This window comes from Halichoeres trimaculatus, unplaced genomic scaffold, assembly GCF_033239565.1.
Source record: "Halichoeres trimaculatus isolate MK-OKI-2021-1 unplaced genomic scaffold, fHalTri1.1 fHalTri1_scaffold_20, whole genome shotgun sequence".
NCBI classification, from domain to species: domain Eukaryota; kingdom Metazoa; phylum Chordata; class Actinopteri; order Labriformes; family Labridae; genus Halichoeres; species Halichoeres trimaculatus.
The window spans coordinates 10,762,580-10,782,727 of NW_027437198.1; the positions used below are offsets into that span (position 1 = coordinate 10,762,580).

The window sequence follows — 20,148 nt, forward strand, 5'->3', positions numbered from 1 at the left end:
CATAACATTTAGAAATAATCTGTTGTGTCTGCAGATGGTGCAATCAGGCATTAAGTTATTGGAAATTCTCAAATAAACAGCTGAAAGGTTAACCTTTGAACATTTTAGATTCTTCCTATGGTATCAGAAGCAAAACACTTCACAGTGATGACCACTTGGTGTCAGTAATGTGACAAAAAAAGACTTTACTCAATGAAGACTGGACAACATTTTATTCTGTTTTTCCCAGAACTTCTGTACAATAATAGCAACATTTTCAGCACCTGGACGTCACCTCTCCAGGTGTTATACAGAAGAACCCTGCTTTAGTTAAGCACGACACGACACAACCAAACAGAAACAGGATCTCTTCACCTCCACTTCAACATTTTGGCAATCACATATAATCTGCTGTAGCTGCTTCTCATAAAACCAGTCTTTGAAATCAAAAAAAGACACATTAAAAGGAGGAATGCCCGAACCAAGGAAGTCTGAGGAAACTGACGAGGTGTTAAAGGCAGACACTGGAGGACAATGGAGCGCAAGAAACAAACATACATTTTACCTCTTTCAAAGTAAAGGAAAAGAAGGACAGACGTGGAGGTAAAGGAGCAGTTCAACTTTTTAGTCAAGCTTGAAACTGCTGCTCTGAAACCTGAACATGTTTGCTATCCTTGAGCCCATTTTTCTGTTTCTTTTTTTCCTCCCTGAGGCCATGTGAACACAAAGGATGGTAGAAATAAAATATAATACAATCAATTTTTTATAAATAGTTGGTTATGGGTCGAATATCACATACCCCAAAATAATGCAAAATATAGATGAAAACTTAGATTGATCTCATTTTACAAGTTTTCACTTGACGTGGTCATGACATCAGGTTAAAGAATCTACTCTAACATGTTTTATCTTTGTTCAGCCTGAGCATAAACTGAGTGGAGTATGACATCACTTCTTGCAAATTATCTTATTAAAATGATCTCTTTGAGTTTGAAACTCAGAGAATGGTTCGGTCAAGTTCATGGGAAAGTTTTTTAGGGAGTTAGTTTTCAATTTTTATTTGATGTTTCTGGTAATTAATGATTCAAACTTAAAATGAAAAACAAAAAACAAAATAAAGCTAAAAAGATTAACTTAAACTGACGACTCATATCTTCAAATCACTTTCCCCCATAAACCAGATTTTGTAAGAGCTTCCTGTTGGCTCTTTCATACACAAAATTTGTGTATAGTGCATATTTTATTGTTATTTCTTCATATGTTGTTCTGTATCAGTCTCACAGCAGTGGCAGTGGTGCTTCCAATCTTTTTTCTTATTTCGATTCATTTTTTGATCAGATATCACAAAAACCAGGTTTTAAGACAGAGCGCTTGTCAAGGCCGACATCTAGTGGAGAAAAGTGCAAATGAAAAAGAAATTGAGTTATTTTCAGTACTTGTGTTTATTTTAACACTTATTCACCAAATGCGGGAAGAATTAAATCAAATTACGTAAAATCCAAATCCAGAGCAGTAAGGGATCGGGTTTAACCCGTTCAGACAGAGCAGAGCAGCTGAGTAACTCGCAGTGTGAACACATGGGAAGTGACTTTTCTTGCCTCCATTTGTTCCCCAGAATCTGTGGGGTTGAGCTAAAGAAGAGGATGTTTCGCTTTGCTTCATGACTGGTTTATCACAAGTGCCTCTAACCAAAAGAACAGCAGGTTACACATAGAAAAAAAATGCACCTAAACACTGCAAATCAGCATCAGTTTCAGCACGACGATGAAGAAAACATCAGCATAACACAAGGCATAACAGAGGGGTACAAAGAAGGATGACAATGACATTTCTCTAAAGGCTTCTGATCTGGAAAACAGATTTCAACAGCACGAGAAGAAATGAAAACTAAGCAGAACTTTTGGAATCACACACAGGAATCATTGTTTTCAGTACAGTGAGCTGCTGATGGTTGATGTGGCCCAGTTGGAGGCGGTTGAGGTCTGATTGAGAGAGCTGTTGGAACCAGAGGAGACAAGGCACGGGACTCAAAAAAAGCCAAAGTGTCACCCTCAAAAACTGCCTCAAAGAAAGGTCTTTTTTCTTTTCCTCTCCTCTTGAATTCAAAGAAAACTGAGCTACTGTGAAGGAGAGTCGGCTTCCTTTCTTTGACGATCACACTGACTCGCTCGATTTAGGGTCCCTTCATTTGTCCCAAATCAGCCCGGACTTCAAAGCCTCGACATGTTTCTGTTTGAGCTTGTGGGTCAAAAAAGGAGTCTGAGAATCCCAAGTGTTTTTATCTGTGTCTGGAACATTTGAGCCATGAAATAACTCTTTGTATCCAAGAGCAACAATGGTTGGTTGGTCTCAAAATCTTCTGAGCGTTTGGGCAGAATCAAACCGACAGCTGGTTAGCTACAAAAGTAGCACAATCACTCCGCTCCAGGCCAAATCTGCCAGCATTTGACGAGTGGATGGAGCTCAGTTTTTGTCGTCCAAAGTCTACAGTTCTCTTTCTGCAAGGTCTGATTCCCATCCTGGATCCTGGACTCACTAAAGCCTGTAAAGCAGGCGTTTTAATCTCTGCAGTGATTATGTTCCTCCGCTGTAAACAAAACAAACAAAAAAGTGCCTTTGTCTTTGTGGTCCTTGGCTTTGAGTGGCGCACCGTGCAAGGAGTCAGGGCTGGGTGCTGCCCTGGCTGTCAGGGTCTGTCCCTGAGGAGCTGGTGTCTGAGTCTGAGTCATCGTTGTGGTCGTCCTCTGCGAGACTTTTCTCTCGTATGCGCCTGTGGGTGGCGCTGAGGCGAGCAAGCAGGCCCTGGTAGTCAAAACGTCCGCGCTTTTCGCCAAACGGGTCCTGAACAGAGATGAGAGTAATGAAACCAAACAAAGAGTGTAAGCCTCAGATAAGAAATAACATCGCAAGCCTTCACACCTTTGATCTTCTTACAAGGTCACTAAAAATACATCGACTTGTGAAATGTGGGTGAGAACTGGATTGAAACATGTTATAACTCACCTGCATGTTCTGTCCCTGCAGGTGAAGTCTCTCTTTGCAGACTCCCTCGTAGAAATCATAGTACTCAAGGAACGATTTTTCCATCACGCTCCTGAAAACACACACATGATAAAAACATGCAAGTCAGCTCATGAGGAGAGTGACAAGAAGACAACAGATAGAAAAGATTGATGAAATATGTCTGTTTTCACCACAGAGCCTCTGGGCAGGGAACTTTGCCCTCCAACATGTCGCACACAGCCACCCTCATGGTCTCATGGCGGATACACTCGTTGTAGTTCTTGCTGTCACCTGGGTGGCGCTCCTAAGAGACACACAAACATAGATCACATGCAAACTTAACTGAACAGGGATCATAAAACTAGTAACATGCCTGTTTCTGAGTTTTGGAAAATAAAGACTACAAAAAGATGGACGGCGCAGCAGTTTATAAAAGCTGAAGCAAAAACAAAGAGCTCCTCCTGTTGACTCGCAGCGGTACAGAGCCCGCTTCATCATGTAGACCATGCAGTACCTGCTCAAAGCCAGGCTCGTTGTGGTACGGGTTCTCCGTCATCAGAGACTGGATGGAGATGAGGACTGAGGAAATACTCTGAGCTGGACTCCATGCTGGACCTGTCCACGTCCTTCAAACACAGATTTAAGCAGCATGTTAAGAAGTCTGACATATTTTAAGTCTTGGTTTCATCTGAAGAGAGTCTGACAGGAATGAACCCTGACTCACCCCAGAATGCTGAGGCAGACTTTCCCATTGCGGTAAAAGTTGGGGTTGAAGCGAACAGTGTTGTGACCGGTGGTGATGAGCTTTACTCGAGGCGGGTGGATGGGATAGTCAGGGGGACAGCGGAACAGGAAGAGGAAGAAACCGCCCTCATACGGTGTGTCGAAAGGGCCTGTGATCAGGGCATGGATCTGCAGAGGGAGAGAAGAGGAGAGTGTAAAGGGGCAGAGAGATCATAAAAGAGGCTTAAGGAAAGAGAAGGATTCTTCTCATCGAACAAAAAACTCAATTAGTTTGCTCAGGATACAAATCATGTCAGGGTTACTGTAACAATAAAATACAGCATCAGGAACAAAAACAAACTGCTCTGATAACAGCTTTTGTCTCTCAGTGAGGCCTCGCTTTATGTCTACACCGAATTTCAAACAAAACTTAGAGTCAAACAAGTTCTGCAGGGCTCTAGAGAAACATATCCTTCCTGTGAACACACTCATCATGATGCTTCATCTTTTGTTCAAGTCTTTACTCTGAAGTTTGGCTTTTCTCATCTTGATATTAAAATAAAACCAGACAAGTCTAATACTGTGGGGAGTTTTAGACCATAGCACAGTAAAATATACAGTCCTAACTCCACAAATACCACTGATGAATGCTAACCCAGTTAAACTTACATAAATAATCAGTGCAGACAACAACAGACAGCGCCAACCATTACACAGTGACGGGCAGCTGAAGTCAAAAGCACCCTTTGTTTCAGCTCCATTGTTTGACTGTTTCTTGTAAATTTCCACCGGGAGCATGATGGGAAATAACCAACAATCTACTTTTAGTCTCAGTCATGACAGACCAGATTTTTGTAAACATTTACCATACGTGACCAAAATGTCAAAGGTAGTTCAGGCCATAGTGTGAATGCTCTGTGAAGATGGAGTCTGTCTTTACCTTGGTCATGTCTTGAGGATCTGGGACCACAAACATCCCTGGTGGAGGCTCCTTGTAGATGGACATGATATCCCTGCACAAATAGAGGGAGGGGGTCAGGTTATGTTTTGAGGTACATCTGACAAGAAAACAGACCAAACTGGATTATTCTCATGGGGAGAATTTGTATTGCTTGGAAGTATAAAATACTCATATTACTTATCAATTCATAATTTTGAAAATGAAATTGCAATGTACTTTGTAAAAGAACTCAACTACACAGACTTTCCTATATTTTAATTAGTGTTTCATGTGAAACTGTGTACATTAAAAGGCTATTTCTTGCTGGGACCACATGTTGAATCTACGTGATGAAGCTAAGTTTCAGTTGTTGCCCAAGTTCCTCTATCGTTTAACCCTGGTGGTTTCCAGTTATGGAAAGTTAAGTTACTTTCGGTTTGAACACTCCTCCTGTCAGGCTTTATGAGGGCCTAGGGTGAACTGTAAACACAAAAAATGACAGTTCATTTATTTTTTTCCCACTTCAGTTAATTTACCTCTTTATCCTCAGGATGCACTGCTGAGAAGCCTTCTCGTTGTCCCAGTCCGTACTGAGGGTCGGGTCCCAGGAGGTGGCGTGGATTTGGGACAGGAGGCCCGCTCCTGCCACCCCGGCGACCCCGAGTCCCACCCCGGGTAGAGGTGAAGATGAGTGAACGGTGGGGGACACGGCCACGGCTGGAGGTGAAGAACCCGGGGTGAAAGTGTTCCCGAATCCGACTGGGTTAGCAGTGACAGCGGAGATAGGGGCCACCACAGCGGTTAGGCCACTCTGCGCGGCCGCGGCGAGGGGAGGGGAGGCCGGGTTGGCGTTGGAGTGAGCACCGCTTGCTGCCGAGTGTCCCCCCGGAAGAGAGTTGGTCAAAGTCGGCAGGAGCGGAGCTCCGCCGCCCTGTCCAGTAACGCCTAAGCCAAGGGCACCGCCGCCGGACTTGTCCCCGAAGCTGTCCGCCATGGCTCGGGAGCTAGTACGCTAGAGTTAAACCGTTGGCGTTGACTAATTTATAAGGCTAACGGTTACCTGCATTGACAGCTGTAGGCGAAGTCACCTGTGCTTGTTTAGTCCGGATCAAAGAGCAGAGAGACGGGGAAGCACCGAGCGCAGAGGCGAGGCCACACAAGACATTTCTTCCCACGACATGGTGGCTACTTATCGTTAGCTTCAGTGTTTTTTTTTCTCCAGGTCTCCCAAAAAGTGTGAAGTCGACAGCAGAAATGACTGGTCGTACTTTCAAGAGCTTAAAGAGACACACGCCGCCCGGCTGTTAGTGGTTTGAAGAAATATAGACTCAGAATATTAGATTTTAAACCGACCATCAACACTGCTCCATTCACATAACGTAACTTCATGATCTGATTTCTCTTCTATGAGGCTAACTGTTATCATACAACACCAGACATCCGGGGCAGACTTTCAAAATAAAAGCATTGTTGATGTTTTCAATAAGCAATCTGTTTTGCGTACCTGACATTATCAGGGTAGATTGATAATCTTATGGGCTGCAGTGGCCCACCAGGGTCACTGACTTATGCAGGGATGGAATAAAGTAAAATTCAGCTCACAAAACGCTGTACTTGCCAAAAAGTACGATTATTTACAACATCAGCAGAGCATATGCATTTTTTGGACAAGCATAAAACAAAAAAGTGACTCAGTTTGAGTATCATCCACAAATGTATTGAGGACATTTATTATTGTGACATATTTTTCTGAGTCTCTCCCTGAACATCTTTTTCTTGCAATTGTTTTCCCATTGGAAATGAAAATAAATTAATATATTTAAAACATGTATTTGCATTTGTATCTACATCTTTCTCTAATTTCCTATAAGTATTTATGTGCCATCACAGTTCTAATTTTCATTAAAAAAGCCTAAAAAATATATAACTTATGTAAAAGCTAACTGAGGTTCTGACTGCATAGATCTCACATCATGCTTGTACACTGAAATCCCTAAAAATCTCTGTTCAAACTTGACAGGAGTATTACAACTTCTGCAAAAAAACATGCCTCCATAAGCATAAAAATATCTTTTATTAGTTCAAATCTAATGTATTTACATTATTTCGTAGCAAAGAAAAACAAAAAAAAGTTTAAAAAACTACAAACCCAGGGGAAAATCCAACAAACAGTAGAAAAGATTTATAACAGCTATTACAAAATTTGTGCAAGAGGATAAAACAAGCATGCAGTGGTTCCTAAATATAAAGATATCTTAGACAGTTTCATAAAATATTGTAACAAACCTGTTTCTAATCACCGTTGTGCAACAAGGAGCCTTAAAAGAACTCGCAGAAAGAAAAAATATTTCCACAGGAAAAGTAATGACGGCAGCTAAAAAGTTAATGTTAGTAAGACAAATACAGAAGGTTTCAATTAGTAAGAAAGTGTGCAAAGATACACAAAACATTGCAATAGCCCACAAAACATCAAGCAAACATGACCTACCCACAGGTTAAAAAAGGAAAGGATCCACCCTACATTACAGCCGAGTTTCTCCAACATTTAAATTTATGCAGATGATTTTTATAAGTATAAATGAATCCTCACACACACACGCGCAAACATTCACACACACACACACACACACACACACACACACACACACACACACACACACACACACACACACACACACACACACACACACACACACACACACTGCCTGTCTTCACATAATGGAGCAGCTCTTGGGTGAGGTGGTCCAGCGCAGCCAGCTCAGTTTGTCCTCCGAGTAGGGAGGGTAACGTAGAGCGTTCAGTCTCTCCAAACCCCAGCCACGCAGCATGCAGGCCCGCCGGTGACTGAATGTCTCAAAGCTATAGCGTCCGTGATAGCTGCCACAACCACTAGCCCCTGAAAAATATATTTTTTAATTTCACAAGTTTTATTCAAATGATCTTCTAAAAAGTGGGTCTATAGCCACTGGGAAACTTGAGATAATAAAATGTGCTAGAATACACGTACCTATTCCTCCAAAGGGCAGCGTGGGTAGGGTCATGTGGACGATCCCATCATTGGAGCAGAATCCTCCACTCTTGGTCTTTTCCAACACCGTGTTCACAATCTTCAAAAAGAAGCACAATGTAAGGGTTAATAACAGGACGTTGTGTTTAAAAGTGTGATGTAAGAGCTGTCAGAAGTTTGTGTTCTTACAGAGGATTCGTCAGAGAAAACGTAGAGGGCGAGCGGTCTTTCTTTGCGGTTGATGAGGTCGATACCTTCCTGCAGGGACTCCACGGTCAGGATGGGCAGGATGGGGCCAAAAATCTCCTCCTCCATGAGGGCGTCGTCTTCTGCCACATCCACCACCACTGTGGGGGCTGAGAGAACACAAACAACCTTAAAAATATAGGAGTGTTATGAAGGAAATGTCATAGGTGTGTGTGTGTTGGTTTCACCAAACTCCAGGTAGTCATCTTTTACACTTTATCTTGACCCACCAATGTATTTGTCCTCTTCGTTGCTCTCTCCTCCAATAACAACCTTCCCGCGGGTCTTTTTGAGCAACTCTATCAGTCGAGTCCAGTGTCGAGGGGACACAATGCGGCACAGGTCAGGACACTTCTGAGGATCCTTGGTGTAGAAATCCTCCAAAGCCTGGCGGAGTTCAGGCAGCAGGGCGTCCCGGGTCGATTGGGAGCACAGCACATAATCCGGAGCCACACAGCTCTGACCAGCGTTAAAAAACTTGGACCACACCAAACGGCGAGCAGCAGCTGCAATGTCGACACGACCTTGGATGAAGCAGGGACATTTTCCTCCCAGCTCCAATGTCACCGGGGTTAAGTGGACTGAGGCCGCCTGCAGGATGCTGCGGGCTACAGTCTGAGAGCCTGAGAGACAGAACTGAGGGATTAGTTTGAATGTCAGACCCCTGCAGTCTCACTGTGAAAGCACAAATGCGTACAAATAGATACATTTTTACTTCCAGTTTCTGATCACCTACTCTTGGTCTAATCTTGGTGACTGTTATGTGGTGATCTGTTCTCTCACCTGTGTAGAAGATGTGATCAAAGCGGTTTTGTAGAAGTGCTTTCGTCTCCTCTGCTGCTCCACAAACAACTGCATAACAGTCCTGTGAAACAAAAAAAGATCCCATTTCTCTGTGAGAGTCACACTCCATCTGTCCAGGTACAGCCTACATGTGAATGAGTGATTTCTGGGATTTTGTTGAAAGAAAATTTTGGGCAAAGATTTGTTACCTGGGACAAATATTTAGGGACGAGCTCTGCCAACAGACTTCCTGTGGCAGGACTTAACTCTGATGGTTTGAGGACCACACAGTTCCCTTGTTAGACAAAAGACAAAATCACTTCAGCATTTTATACACTCTCTTTAAGATGAAATTAACATTTTAACCTCCTTAAAAAGGTGACAAGCAGCTTAGTGAGTGCTCAGTTTGAAGAGGCTTAAAGCTACGCTGGGCCCAAGTGTATTATAGATTTAAACCTATTCTCTGTGGGATCTTTATGCCAGTTAACCCCTTTAGCTTTCCACTGAGCCAATAATTCATTATCATGATAAATTATTTATTTATGCAGCTTCCCTGCTGGCTCATGAATGTGTGGATGATACCTGCAGCAATGGCTCCAACCAGAGGTAAGAGGAGGAGCTGCAGAGGGTAGTTCCACGGCCCGATGATCAATACTACACCCAGCGGCTCCCTCCGCACAAAACAAGTGTCCAGCTTTGTTGCCTGAAAGTTCACAGGAATCAAGAAAATATATATTTTCAAACACAGGAAATAAATCAGTACAACTTAATATGTTAAATATGTGTTAAATATGTCTTCATTCTTCTGGAAAAACATAATCAGAATCATCTCAATGGTCAACATAACAGTCATTGTCAGGTCTAAAACTTCACCTACAAATCACCATGAGTATCTAACTATTATAAAACACCCCTAAGAAAGAAGTCCATGTACAGCATACCAGGTTCGTGCCAACATACTCTGGCTTCATCCAGCTTGAGAAGTTGTTGATGGCATAGTGAAGATCGTTGGTCACAATGTCAAGTTCGGCAAGGGCAGCCTCAAATTTTGGCTGAGGTAGGAGAAAGAAATTAGAAATTAGAAATCTAGTGTTGATTAAAACAACTTTACACACATGGTTGTAAATAAATAATGTTTCTACAGCAAACATGACACAAAGTTTTACTGTTACACTGGTGACACCCTGTAATATGTCACAGTACATTTCCCTAATCAAGGCAGACTGAATCCATCTCAAAACATCGATCAGTCTCAAAACCTCCTCCTTTTTGATTTTGTCAACACATTAAGTAGCTTGTTTCTGTGACTGACACCAATTACATGACATCAAGATTTAAAGTGACAGGCTCACTGGACATGAAGTGTTGTAGAAGATGTCAAGATAAAAGGTGGTGACATTTTTTATAAATGAAAAAATTTAAAAATAAAAAAAAAATGGCAGGATGTAAAAATGTAATGATGTAAAAATGAAATTAAGGAAAATGGTCAGTTTCTATATTTCCATCATTAAAACTAGTGCAAATTAAAAATAAAATAGATAAAATATTTAGTGACTCATTTTCAAGGCTTTAAACATCCAGATAGAACTGACCCTCCTGATGCTAGCAAAGCTTTCTGGGTTAGCTTGAGGTATGTATGAGTCAGAAAAGTCTGTGTGTGTGTGTGTGTGTGTGTGTGTGTGTGTGTGTGTGTGTGTGTGTGTGTGTGTGTGTGTGTGTGTGTGTGTGTGTGTGTGTGTGTGTGTGTGTGTGTGTGTGTGTGTGTGTGGAACATGAGCACAGTCTCGTACCTTCGAGAGGTCTTTGTGCAGAGCATTCAGAATCACTTCCTCGTTTTCTTTGATCATGGACATCAGCTTGGTCAGCTGAGCTCGACGAAACTCTTCCGGTATCGTGATACCAGAACAAAACACTGACCTCAACCGGTCAACAACCTGGCTGTGTGTCTCCATTTTTACTCCTGTAAACACACACAATGCTGGATGTTCAGACTAAACGTGCAGATTTTCAAATTGCTTCATATTCATATGTTGTACAAATCTCTGAATCTTCCTGTAAACTGATCAAAACACGGTTAAAAAAATGTATGCCATGGGTTTATTACGTAACACTTGCTGAAATGGGGAGGGCATCACATGATTTATGACACTGGAACCAGTTAGACATTAAACATTGACATAGAAAGGACAGGCCTCAAACACCAAGGTTTAATTATAGCTCTGCCCCTGACAGGCCTCACGAAGACTGGCCAATCAGAGGGAAGGGGTTTGTGGCGTGGAGAGCCTTAAAGAGACAGCAGCTAAAATGAGGCACATCAGACAGAGGCTTAAAGAAGAGTTTTCTAAAACACCGGTGAGAGAAAATATTCAAAAACAACGTTTGCAACCTTTCTATATTTTGTTTTAATTTTTTTATTTATTTTATATTTTTATGTCTTAACCTTTTTATATTCTATTTCATATAAAGTATAGCATCTCTTTCTGTATTATTTAAGTTGTTGTTGATTTTCCTTTATTTCCTCGTTAATTGTTTAGCACCAATACACCAAGTCAGATTCCTTGTATGTGTAAATGTACTTGGCATAAAACCTAACTCTGATGTTGCAAAAAAAGGCGAGACCGAGAACAAAACATAACTGAAAAATTGACTGTGACAGGTTAGTAATGTGACACTGTGTACAAAGGGTTATCCAAAAAGGCTAAGGTTCACCACCCTGTGAGAGACTGTGCAACTAGTTCAACAACTTCACAATGTCCCTTAGTGTCAAACTGCACTGAACTTGGGGAATTCATAATCTAGAGAGGAAGCACTGCATTAAGAGATGACTCTGTAGTGGAATTCACTGCATGGGCTCAAAACCCTTTGCCAGTGATTAGGGCCCCTGGATTTACTTATTTGATTGAGTTCTGATTTTGATCCCATAACTTTAAGTTTAATGTCAAAATTTTGACACTAAACGGTGATGATAGTATTTAAGGTTAAAATCAGAATTATGAGGGGGGTATTTTGCAAAAATATTTAAAAAAAAAACTCACACACCTCACAAATCTGAGCCCGGGTTTTAATCAGTTTTGGTTTATTTTGAGCATTTCTGCTCACACATCGTTTACCATTTCTTTAGATGACCTGACTCCGGTAGCTTTGTCTATCGGACTCAGTGGGATTAGAGACACACCTGAATGCGTTTCGCAATATTTCGCAGGGCGGGATGAATTATGTGTGATATATATGTGCGCCGAATATATGACAACTTCTCGAAGTTTGACCGTATCTGATTTGGCCTACTTCTAATCTGTTTTGCTAAAGTAGAAAGCAAAATATTAAAAATGTTTTATTTTTCAATGAGTCATCGCCGAACGACCAGTCCGCGTGCAGACAGTCAGGTGACTGTTTAAACTCTCAGCAGTGAGTGACATGCGGTGATTTAACAAAAAATGATCTTACTTTAACTGCCGAGTTAATGTTAGTAATGTTAGACAGAGGTTTCAGGCTATTTTGTAAAAGATAAGTTCTGCACTTACAACTTTTGTCGGAAACTGCAGGATTTTACAAAAACTTTGTCGTGGTATTCATCCACGTGTGTGAGTATTCTGCTGACAGAACAGAAAATATATTAAAATAGGAACTCAGCAGGTTGTTTGCCTGTTTACCTGTGTTTTCCTCAGACCTGCAGACCCTCTGCCGCTCCCTGTGCTGGAGAAACGCTGGAATCAGGGAAAGCTTCCGTGTTTCCGGGTGCTGTGCTCAGTCTGACTACCGGTTCACGGAGGACTTCTGGGAGATAGGAGGGAGGGAGGGAAGGTTTGGAGGTTTTGGCTGATCTCGAAAAACTTGCCCTTAAACTCGCCGGGTGAGAGGCAGTGATTTTGCATTTTCATCCCGCACAGCCGGTTGTGAACTTTGACTCCAAAGTTATATATATATATATATATAGCCTATATATATATATAGCCTATATATATGTGTGTATGTATATATACATATATACATACATACATATATACATATATATATATATATATATATATATATATATATATATATATATATATATATATATATATATATATATATATATATATATATATATATATATATATATATATATATATATATATATATATACGGCTCTAAATCTCTAGCCAGACTCCTCTCCTCTGTTGTTCCCAAATAATGGAATGAATTATTTTACTCTATACATTCCGCAGAGTCCCTTTCTGCTTTTGAGAGATGTCTGAAGACTCATCTGTTCAGGGAACACTTAAGCTGACCCTTCTCCTCTTTTTCCTCAGGGGTAGAATGAGTCAGAAGGTCTCAGACCCAGCTCTTGGTGAATATTTAGCATTGATCATTGAATATTTCTGAAGGTTGAACTATACTGTTGCAGTGATTAATTGTGGTTAGCCATGGCTACATTTTTCTACAAGGGAAAAAAAAAAAGTCTTGCTCTTAATGGCAGCACCTGCCGCCAAATAAGTTGTAGCACTTAGTGGCACTAATTAAGTTCTTCCATTCTATCAAAATTTTTGCTTATGTTTTACATTGCTTTGGACAAAAGTATCAGCTAAATGAAACTGTAGAACTGTAGAAAAGATGACAGATAAAGACTGTTTTTCAGTACAAGGAAGTCTGGCCGGTGACTGCCAAGGACACTCCATTTGAAAAATGAAATAAAAAATATTCATGTAAAAATGCTGCACGCTTTTGTAGACCAAGACAACTACGTAATGCAAAAAAAATAAAAAGAAATGACAACACTTTTTTTGTTCTATGTCTCAGGTGGATGAGTCAAGTTTATCCTGAGTTGGAGACAAATAAATCAGGATGAAATCTGACTTTAAAAGCCTCCCTTAGTCTTGTTTGATTTTCATTGAAGCACACATGAAAATATGCCAGCATTGATACAAAAACTTTATTCTCACAATATCAAAAATGACAGACCTACAGAGATTTGTAGATTAAGATGAATTAAGAGTGAAAACAACAGTGAATATAGCGACTCCTGGTGGACAGTCTTTACATTTCTGGTGTTTATTTGTGACGTGCTGAGCAGCAGCAGCACCCAGTTTGTTAAATAGTGACAACACACGACAGCTCAACAGAAAGATGAGAGCAGTTTGCATTCAAACCTGGCAGCAACAATTATACAAAAATCAATAAAACAAAAAGACGACGTATGCATCGAAGGAATTCCTTGAAAGATAAAATTGTTCCTACATCTGCATAATTTGGGGGAGGAAAAAAAAGATTAACTCCTTCCAATTATTTCTAAAACTAAGTGTTCGTCATGAAAAAATACTACAGAAGGTGGAGGTTAATCAGGGAGAGTCATATCTACAGAAAGAGAGAGAAGGGGAGGAGAGAGGCTGAGGTGGAAGGAGGCTGAGGGGAGAAAGAAAATGACCGTCTTTATTTATCTGAGGTGAAGAGACAACAGTCATGGGCCCCGAATCCGCCTCGCCCCCCTGACACCTTTCACAGTGACCGCCCCGTCTGGCTCAGACAGCGCAGCAAAAATCCAGCTCGTCGAGGGGCTCAGCAGGTTTTCTGTCATGCCGCCCTGAGTTCAGACTGACAGGAGCGTCCAGCAGCAGGATGGAGGGAGGCCGGTGTGAAATGGTGCGGGAGGTTTTCAACACATCATGGCTGCTTTGTTATGTTTCTGAAAAAACTTCACAGGAAATAGTCGGCTACTGGCTTCTTGGAGGGGATGCCTCTGGTCTCTTGTGGAGCTGCTTCAAATATGATGAACTCTCGCTGTAGATGCTCGTCCAGCTCCAAGATGGCCGCCACATTGCCACATCTGAATGAACAAACAGAAAGACAGGTCAGAAATAGACTGTAGGTCTGTGTGCTGCTTTTACTTGTGGATTCTGAGCCACTGTGAACAAGCTGCACGTCTCTCATCTTTGCTGATTCTCTCCTGAACATGTTAGGCATAGCTCTACGACATCAAATCTTCTTTTGCTTCCTTTCAACCAGCATGCATACTTGTTCTGGGAATGTGTAAACAGGCTGCCTCAACAGCGTGCCAGAAATGACTTTGTCTGACGGTAACCCAGCTCACAAAATAACAACACACGGTTTATTGTTTTCCTGAGGCTACGGATGGAAATCTGTTTGATTCTCATGATCTATGTGATAGAGAAGTGAGCTGACAGCTGTGCGTGTAGAGTCACCTGCTCATAAACTGTTCCTGTCATAGATTATGTCAGCTGTGTGCTTGGGGCAGGTGTTCAGTTACACATGGAAGCTTCTGAGGGTGTTTCTGTTGTGATGCCTCGTCCTGTTGGTGTTTGAAGCTGAGACAGCTCACAAAACAAATCAGCTAAAGATCACTTTCTTTGAGCCTGTTCAGCACAGTGTTGTGTGTGCAGACGGGCTGTGCAAGGCCAGGGCGTTCGGTTCCTTAAGGCTGCTGTCAGGGCTGGTCCAGACATGTAGATCAAACATGACTTTGAACACGGTCAGAAAAGGAAGATAACGTGGAAGCTCCACCACTGGGACTCGCCTGACCAGTTGTTGCACCAAAGGTTGCTCCACCAGTTTTCTTTTTTTGAGAGTGTGCTAACTAGGGATGGGTACCTTTCACATTTGAAGCGATATGGTACCAATGCCTGGTACCTCGCAATCGGTATTGGTACACAGCAATACAAGTTTTTAGTTCTTTTGTGTGTTTATGTGGTGATAAATATTGATTTGTTTGATAATGAATTATCAAACTTTTCCAATTAAACATTTTTATTTCTCAATACATAAACTTGCAATGCTGCGTTCATGTCCCGCACCAAAAATTGCCTACTCCCTTGTAGTCACAAGGATGCATTTAGGTACCTAAACATGGTACGGTTTATTTCACGTGAACTCTGTACTTCAGACAGAATTCGGTCGGTACCTATAAAAGTACCTTGTTCCTTACCCATTCCTTTTGCTAACAGGAGATTTTTATTTTTCTTTGTTAGAAGAAATACAAAATCGTTTCAGTCTCACGTGATAAAAATAGGACTGTTGATTGTGTGTAATTTTAGTACTTGGTATTTTTGCAACGAATATCCCGGGAGTAAAAAGTGATGTCAAATTTGCAATTTCCTCTGTCCTCTCACCTGTAGCAGTAGTTTGGTGCTGACCACACAGTGAGCACCGTCTCGTTGAAGTGCCACTTGTAGCCCTCCATCACGAGTTGATGGGCTCGACAGATCATGTGGATGTCGTTGGCAGCGTTGAACTGTGCCACCACATCACTCCCAAACAGGTAGCCTGCACCTCGGGGACTCACCCCCCACCCTGTGGTGTCTGAGGAGAGAACAGAGAGGTCATGAGATTACTGCTGTCCATCCATTTTCTTAGAAGACTTGACAGGATGCGTGTTTACCTTCAGGGTCCGACCACAGCAGGTCGCACATTGGTCCGTCATGAGGTACTTCTTGTTTTCTGTCAATGGTCCTGATCTGGTCCAGAGTCTGGATGGAAGGAGACAAACCGCCGTGCACACAGAAAATCTGAAAGAGAAGAGGAATATCACACCAGGTTCCTCTAAACGTCACGTATCATTCTCACCATGGACTGTCTGTCTCACCTTGCCGTCAATGATAGCAGAGAGTGACAGGTAGTCGAATATCTCCGTGCAGTATCTCCACACAGTGACTGAGCCATATTTGCGGAGGCACTCATCATAGAAGCCGTAGACCTGGGTGATTTGGCGAGACTCATGGTTCCCTCGAATCAGGGTTATCCTGTCTGGATAGCGCACCTGAGGGGCAGAAGACGAGCACTGAGCCCATGTATGTGCTGAAGGTAACATACATCTTATGTTGGAGAAGTCATCGTTGTGTCTACCTTAAGAGCTAGCAGGAGAAGGAAAGTCTCCACGCTGTAGAAGCCTCTGTCCACAAAGTCGCCCATGAAGAGATAATTTGTCTCTGGAACATCGCCACCAACCTGGAAGTTGTAAACAATACCTTTATCATCTGTCACAATAAGTCAAGCCTTTCTGAGTATCTAGAAAAGCACTTTATAAATCTAATCAATCATTACTTTTATCACCATCATGATCATAGGTGATTAAAACTGTTTTCTAGAATATCTAAAGAGTGTATCTGGATGCCCAGGTCACTTATTAAAAAGAGAAAGGTGCTTAAGTTAAAGGGTGAGTGAGGTAATTAGAGCTTCACCAAACCCAGTCTAACACAGGCTCCACCTCCTGAGGCACCTGGACAAGGTGTGACTGATAACAGGAAAACACATGTCCTGCAACGTGACTGCAGCACACACTTATACACCTATGCCCACATCGACACTTTCTGGCCCTGAATGACAACTTCCTCCAGCATTAAAAAAATAACACCAACTGATACTAATGTGATAATGAAGTAACTTCAAGAAGAATGAAGAGACTCACTCTGAACAGCTCTTTTAGGTCATAGAACTGACCGTGGATATCCCCACACACCTGGGGAGAAAACGGAATGTTAATATCATGTTTCATGTCTTTGTAGTTCGGGTCTCGATGAACAAAAAAAACAATCCTTACTGTGACAGGAGAGTCTACTCTCTGAACGTTGCTTTCTTCAACCAGAATCTCTCTGAAAATCAAAGAAGCACACTCAGTGTTGTTAAATTATAGTGATGTGTGTTATAAGAGACTGAGAATAATAACAATAGAGCACAACTTCCTGGTACAGTGCTGCCTTCATTTTCATTATGCGACCAAAATGAGAACAGTGTGTCCTTCATATCTTAATCCAGGAACACCAGAGAGAAGCTGACAGCAGAAGGATTTTATGACACATGGTCTACCTAACGGGGACAGTTTCTGTTCATCTTTAAACATAAAGGTATGTATACATTATCCAATTAAAGTCTGAATCATTTGCTACACTGCACCCTTTGTACAGCCACTACACAGACCAAGGAGCATGACTGCATGATATTATATAAGTCTAAAGACTCTGAATCTGACTGTCCCCAAGTTTTAGCTCTAAATCTTGTTTTTAAATTATCCTTCTGAGATCATTTTTTGCTTTTGTTTTTGTGTAAGTGTTTCGGGTTCATCCAGTACCTGGCTTTAGCACACAGTGCTTTGACTTCATTTTCCTTAATGAGCTCACAGCGTCGGAGCTGCTCTATCTGTCGGTCCAGGTCACTGATGTCTCCCATTGTGACACACATAGGGAGAGCTGCTCACACACTATGCTCACACTCCTCTTCTCACTCCGGGGCTGCTGAAATAACTTGCTCTTAAATTCCCCGGCAGCTGGGCAGGCAGTCTTGGAAAATGGACGAGGCTCCTGTGATTTTGCTTGTCAGAACTTCAATTTGAGGATGTTCTGACTGAGCAGCTGAAGAGGGAAACAAGTTCAAGAAAGTCAATCACAAACTTACATCCATTAAAAAGGCTGCACATTAAATTTCAATGTCACATTTACACACTACAAAGATCTGAATTTATTGCAATAAATCAGTAAAAAAAAAAGTAAGCTAGCTGTGTTTCTCACACAGCTTCATACATCTCCACTTGTAAACAGATGCCTGGACATAACAAACAGACTTTAAACCATTAAGATGCCATTTGATTACTCTCAAGCTATCCGTTATCCTCAGTTATTTCACACTAATTTAGAGACGATTAAAAAAAATGCATTCCCACTTTATTTTGGAATTATGAGGGAAATTAAGCCTCACATTTGTGAAAAGGACGGATCTTGCTTCCCACTGCAAAACATGCCAACCGCTGTGGTGTCATCATGGGGCAATGATGCTGAGTTACTGAGAAATAACTGATTTTGGTGCCAATAATCTCATTTTAAATTGTAAGTTATGAAAAGGCAAATACATTCAAATGAGGCCATCTATAGATCACTTGTAAACTACTTACAGGGCTTTTAGGCTCTGGTAACTCTTCTGCTAGATAAATCATTTGAATCAAACATGTTGCAAATTTTATACTTGCAAATAAGTTTAATTGCATTTTATGTCGGTTGGTTTAAATTTTAAGAATGTTTTAGAAACTAATCTCAGTATTTGATATTTTGTTTTACACCCCTCATTGTTTAATACTGTCACAAGAAACTAAAATACAAAACGATGAATGTTTAGGAAACGTCTGTAGCTTCATAACTCGTTCCCGAGTGCTACCGAGCAGCCACATCTTGGCAGTTTCATATAGTTACAGCAGTAAAAAATATATGAAATACTTGGTGTATAGACACAAATATGAAGTGGTATAAATTGGACCTGATAAAACTGAAGTTATTCTTTGAGGTATGTGAGGCCTATGGGCGTAGCTACACAGAAAGCTAACTATTAGCCCGTTAGCTTACATTACTGCTAACGACGTCAGAGAACAACTGATTCTGTGATAACTTCGTCAACCATTTTGTTCAGGATTTCATTCCGAATGTAAGCCGTAACGTCTGCCACATCACACATTACCACTACACACGCTTATCTCTTTTACACGATGAGAAAAACGTATCTAGGTTGCTTGCGAAATGTTCTATGTTAGCCAGTTAACCACGGCTGCTGGTGTTCTATCGATCAGTGCATCCTAACAAGATGTGGTAGGTGGCGGTTCTGCGCATGCGCCAAGGCACAACCCGTGCGTTTGTCATTACAAAGCGTACTCTTTGAGTCAGGAGAGGGGTTACTGAAGACCCAGTTCTATCGAAATCATTTTATGGACTTAGTGAGTGAATTCCATAAAAATAAATTTGAAGAGCAATTCAACTGAGTTGTGGCGTAGTTTAAAGTAATACTCTAATGAAGAACTTCCGAAAGGTAAAACTGTTTTATCTGGCTCCAGATGATATATGGAATATGAATTAAACAAAATATAGCAACACATGCGCGTATTTCTAGCAATATCATATCTCTGTTTTAAATCAAAAATCATATAAATACGGTGCGAAATGACAGTCGCTGCTACCACTCAGCGCCATAGTCGCATTTTTCCGCAGAACACCGAGGCACCTGGCTAACTTGAACAGACGGCGTCAACACTGGTTAGCACTTTTTGGCTAATTTCAAGAGCTAATGCTAACAAGTCTCACTATGGCAAACCCGACCTGATTCATCGCTCTTGTTCGATCAAAGACGAAAAGAAATAGTTACCCTAAGGTGAATGACGGTTGAACTCTAGGAAAACCTATATGGATAGATCTCATTCCGTGGATTCTGGGTCCGCCGGCTCCTCGTCTCCTTCTCAGTTTCGCCGTTGCCGGTTCACTCCAGCCCTGCTCATGAACGCCAACGACCAGACTGTAACTTCCGGAGTCGGGAACGCGCACAGCTTGGCTTGAACAGCGTGAAGCTGCTGAACAGTTTTTTTTTTCATTAAGTTGTACGGGTAAGTTCGTTAATTTAGAATTAGTAAAGATATACAGAAAAAGAAAAAATATGACACTTTGAAGTCTTATGGTACCATCTGAATAACATAACAGGACCAGAAAATTTAAAGCTCCTGTAAGGA

At 41.4% G+C, this 20,148-nt stretch overlaps 3 protein-coding genes across 4 annotated transcripts; all 3 read right to left on the bottom strand.

Moving 5' to 3' along the window:
• Nucleotides 1-1,402: 1,402 nt before the first annotated feature.
• ube2z (ubiquitin-conjugating enzyme E2Z) lies at nucleotides 1,403-6,062 on the bottom strand. Its single transcript, XM_074697161.1, has 7 exons — nucleotides 5,182-6,062; nucleotides 4,646-4,718; nucleotides 3,707-3,894; nucleotides 3,497-3,608; nucleotides 3,174-3,286; nucleotides 2,983-3,073; nucleotides 1,403-2,820 (listed from the first exon to the last, which is right to left on the bottom strand). Exons 1-7 carry the CDS (start codon nucleotides 5,637-5,639, stop codon nucleotides 2,641-2,643), a joined length of 1,215 nt encoding a protein of 404 aa, XP_074553262.1. The 5' UTR covers nucleotides 5,640-6,062; the 3' UTR covers nucleotides 1,403-2,640.
• Nucleotides 6,063-6,394: 332 nt separating this feature from the next.
• aldh3b1 (aldehyde dehydrogenase 3 family, member B1) lies at nucleotides 6,395-12,507 on the bottom strand. Of its 2 annotated transcripts, none has more exons than XM_074696528.1 (10): nucleotides 12,332-12,507; nucleotides 10,472-10,641; nucleotides 9,623-9,733; nucleotides 9,264-9,384; nucleotides 8,891-8,976; nucleotides 8,682-8,763; nucleotides 8,129-8,521; nucleotides 7,842-8,008; nucleotides 7,653-7,752; nucleotides 6,395-7,541 (listed from the first exon to the last, which is right to left on the bottom strand). In XM_074696528.1, exons 2-10 carry the CDS (start codon nucleotides 10,631-10,633, stop codon nucleotides 7,357-7,359), a joined length of 1,407 nt encoding a protein of 468 aa, XP_074552629.1. In that variant the 5' UTR covers nucleotides 10,634-10,641; nucleotides 12,332-12,507; the 3' UTR covers nucleotides 6,395-7,356. The 2 variants fall into 2 exon arrangements, with proteins under 2 accessions (XP_074552629.1, XP_074552628.1); XM_074696527.1 differs by having other exon boundaries at nucleotides 12,324-12,507.
• A 1,070-nt stretch (nucleotides 12,508-13,577) lies between these two features.
• LOC141809245 (serine/threonine-protein phosphatase 4 catalytic subunit B) lies at nucleotides 13,578-19,961 on the bottom strand. Its single transcript, XM_074696162.1, has 9 exons — nucleotides 19,791-19,961; nucleotides 17,740-18,019; nucleotides 17,212-17,263; nucleotides 17,080-17,130; nucleotides 16,518-16,619; nucleotides 16,258-16,431; nucleotides 16,054-16,180; nucleotides 15,785-15,974; nucleotides 13,578-14,484 (listed from the first exon to the last, which is right to left on the bottom strand). The coding sequence occupies exons 2-9, from the start codon at nucleotides 17,847-17,849 to the stop codon at nucleotides 14,355-14,357; spliced, it is 936 nt and encodes a 311-aa protein (XP_074552263.1). The 5' UTR covers nucleotides 17,850-18,019; nucleotides 19,791-19,961; the 3' UTR covers nucleotides 13,578-14,354.
• Between the last annotated feature and the right edge of the window lie 187 nt (nucleotides 19,962-20,148).

Bases quoted from the DNA above. Each gene is read 5' to 3' on its own strand.
- ube2z (XM_074697161.1), bottom strand. From the start codon at position 5,639: ATGGCGGACAGCTTCGGGGACAAGTCCGGCGGCGGTGCCCTTGGCTTA. The intron at 3,895-4,645 runs GTAAAGACAGAC...CTCCCTCTGCAG, and splicing joins ATCCTCAAGACATGACCAAG to ATCCATGCCCTGATCACAGG. The intron at 3,074-3,173 runs GTGAAAACAGAC...GTGTGTTTTCAG, and splicing joins CCCTGCCCAGAGGCTCTGTG to GAGCGTGATGGAAAAATCGT.
- aldh3b1 (XM_074696528.1), bottom strand. From the start codon at position 10,633: ATGGAGACACACAGCCAGGTTGTTGACCGGTTGAGGTCAGTGTTTTGT. The intron at 9,734-10,471 runs GTACGAGACTGT...CTCCTACCTCAG, and splicing joins TGCACAAAGACCTCTCGAAG to CCAAAATTTGAGGCTGCCCT. The intron at 8,764-8,890 runs GTAACAAATCTT...TTTGTTTCACAG, and splicing joins TCCCTAAATATTTGTCCCAG to GACTGTTATGCAGTTGTTTG.
- LOC141809245 (XM_074696162.1), bottom strand. From the start codon at position 17,849: ATGTGTGTCACAATGGGAGACATCAGTGACCTGGACCGACAGATAGAG. The intron at 17,131-17,211 runs GTAAGGATTGTT...TTTTCTCCCCAG, and splicing joins GAGTAGACTCTCCTGTCACA to GTGTGTGGGGATATCCACGG. The intron at 14,485-15,784 runs GTGAGAGGACAG...TTGTTCATTCAG, and splicing joins GCACCAAACTACTGCTACAG to ATGTGGCAATGTGGCGGCCA.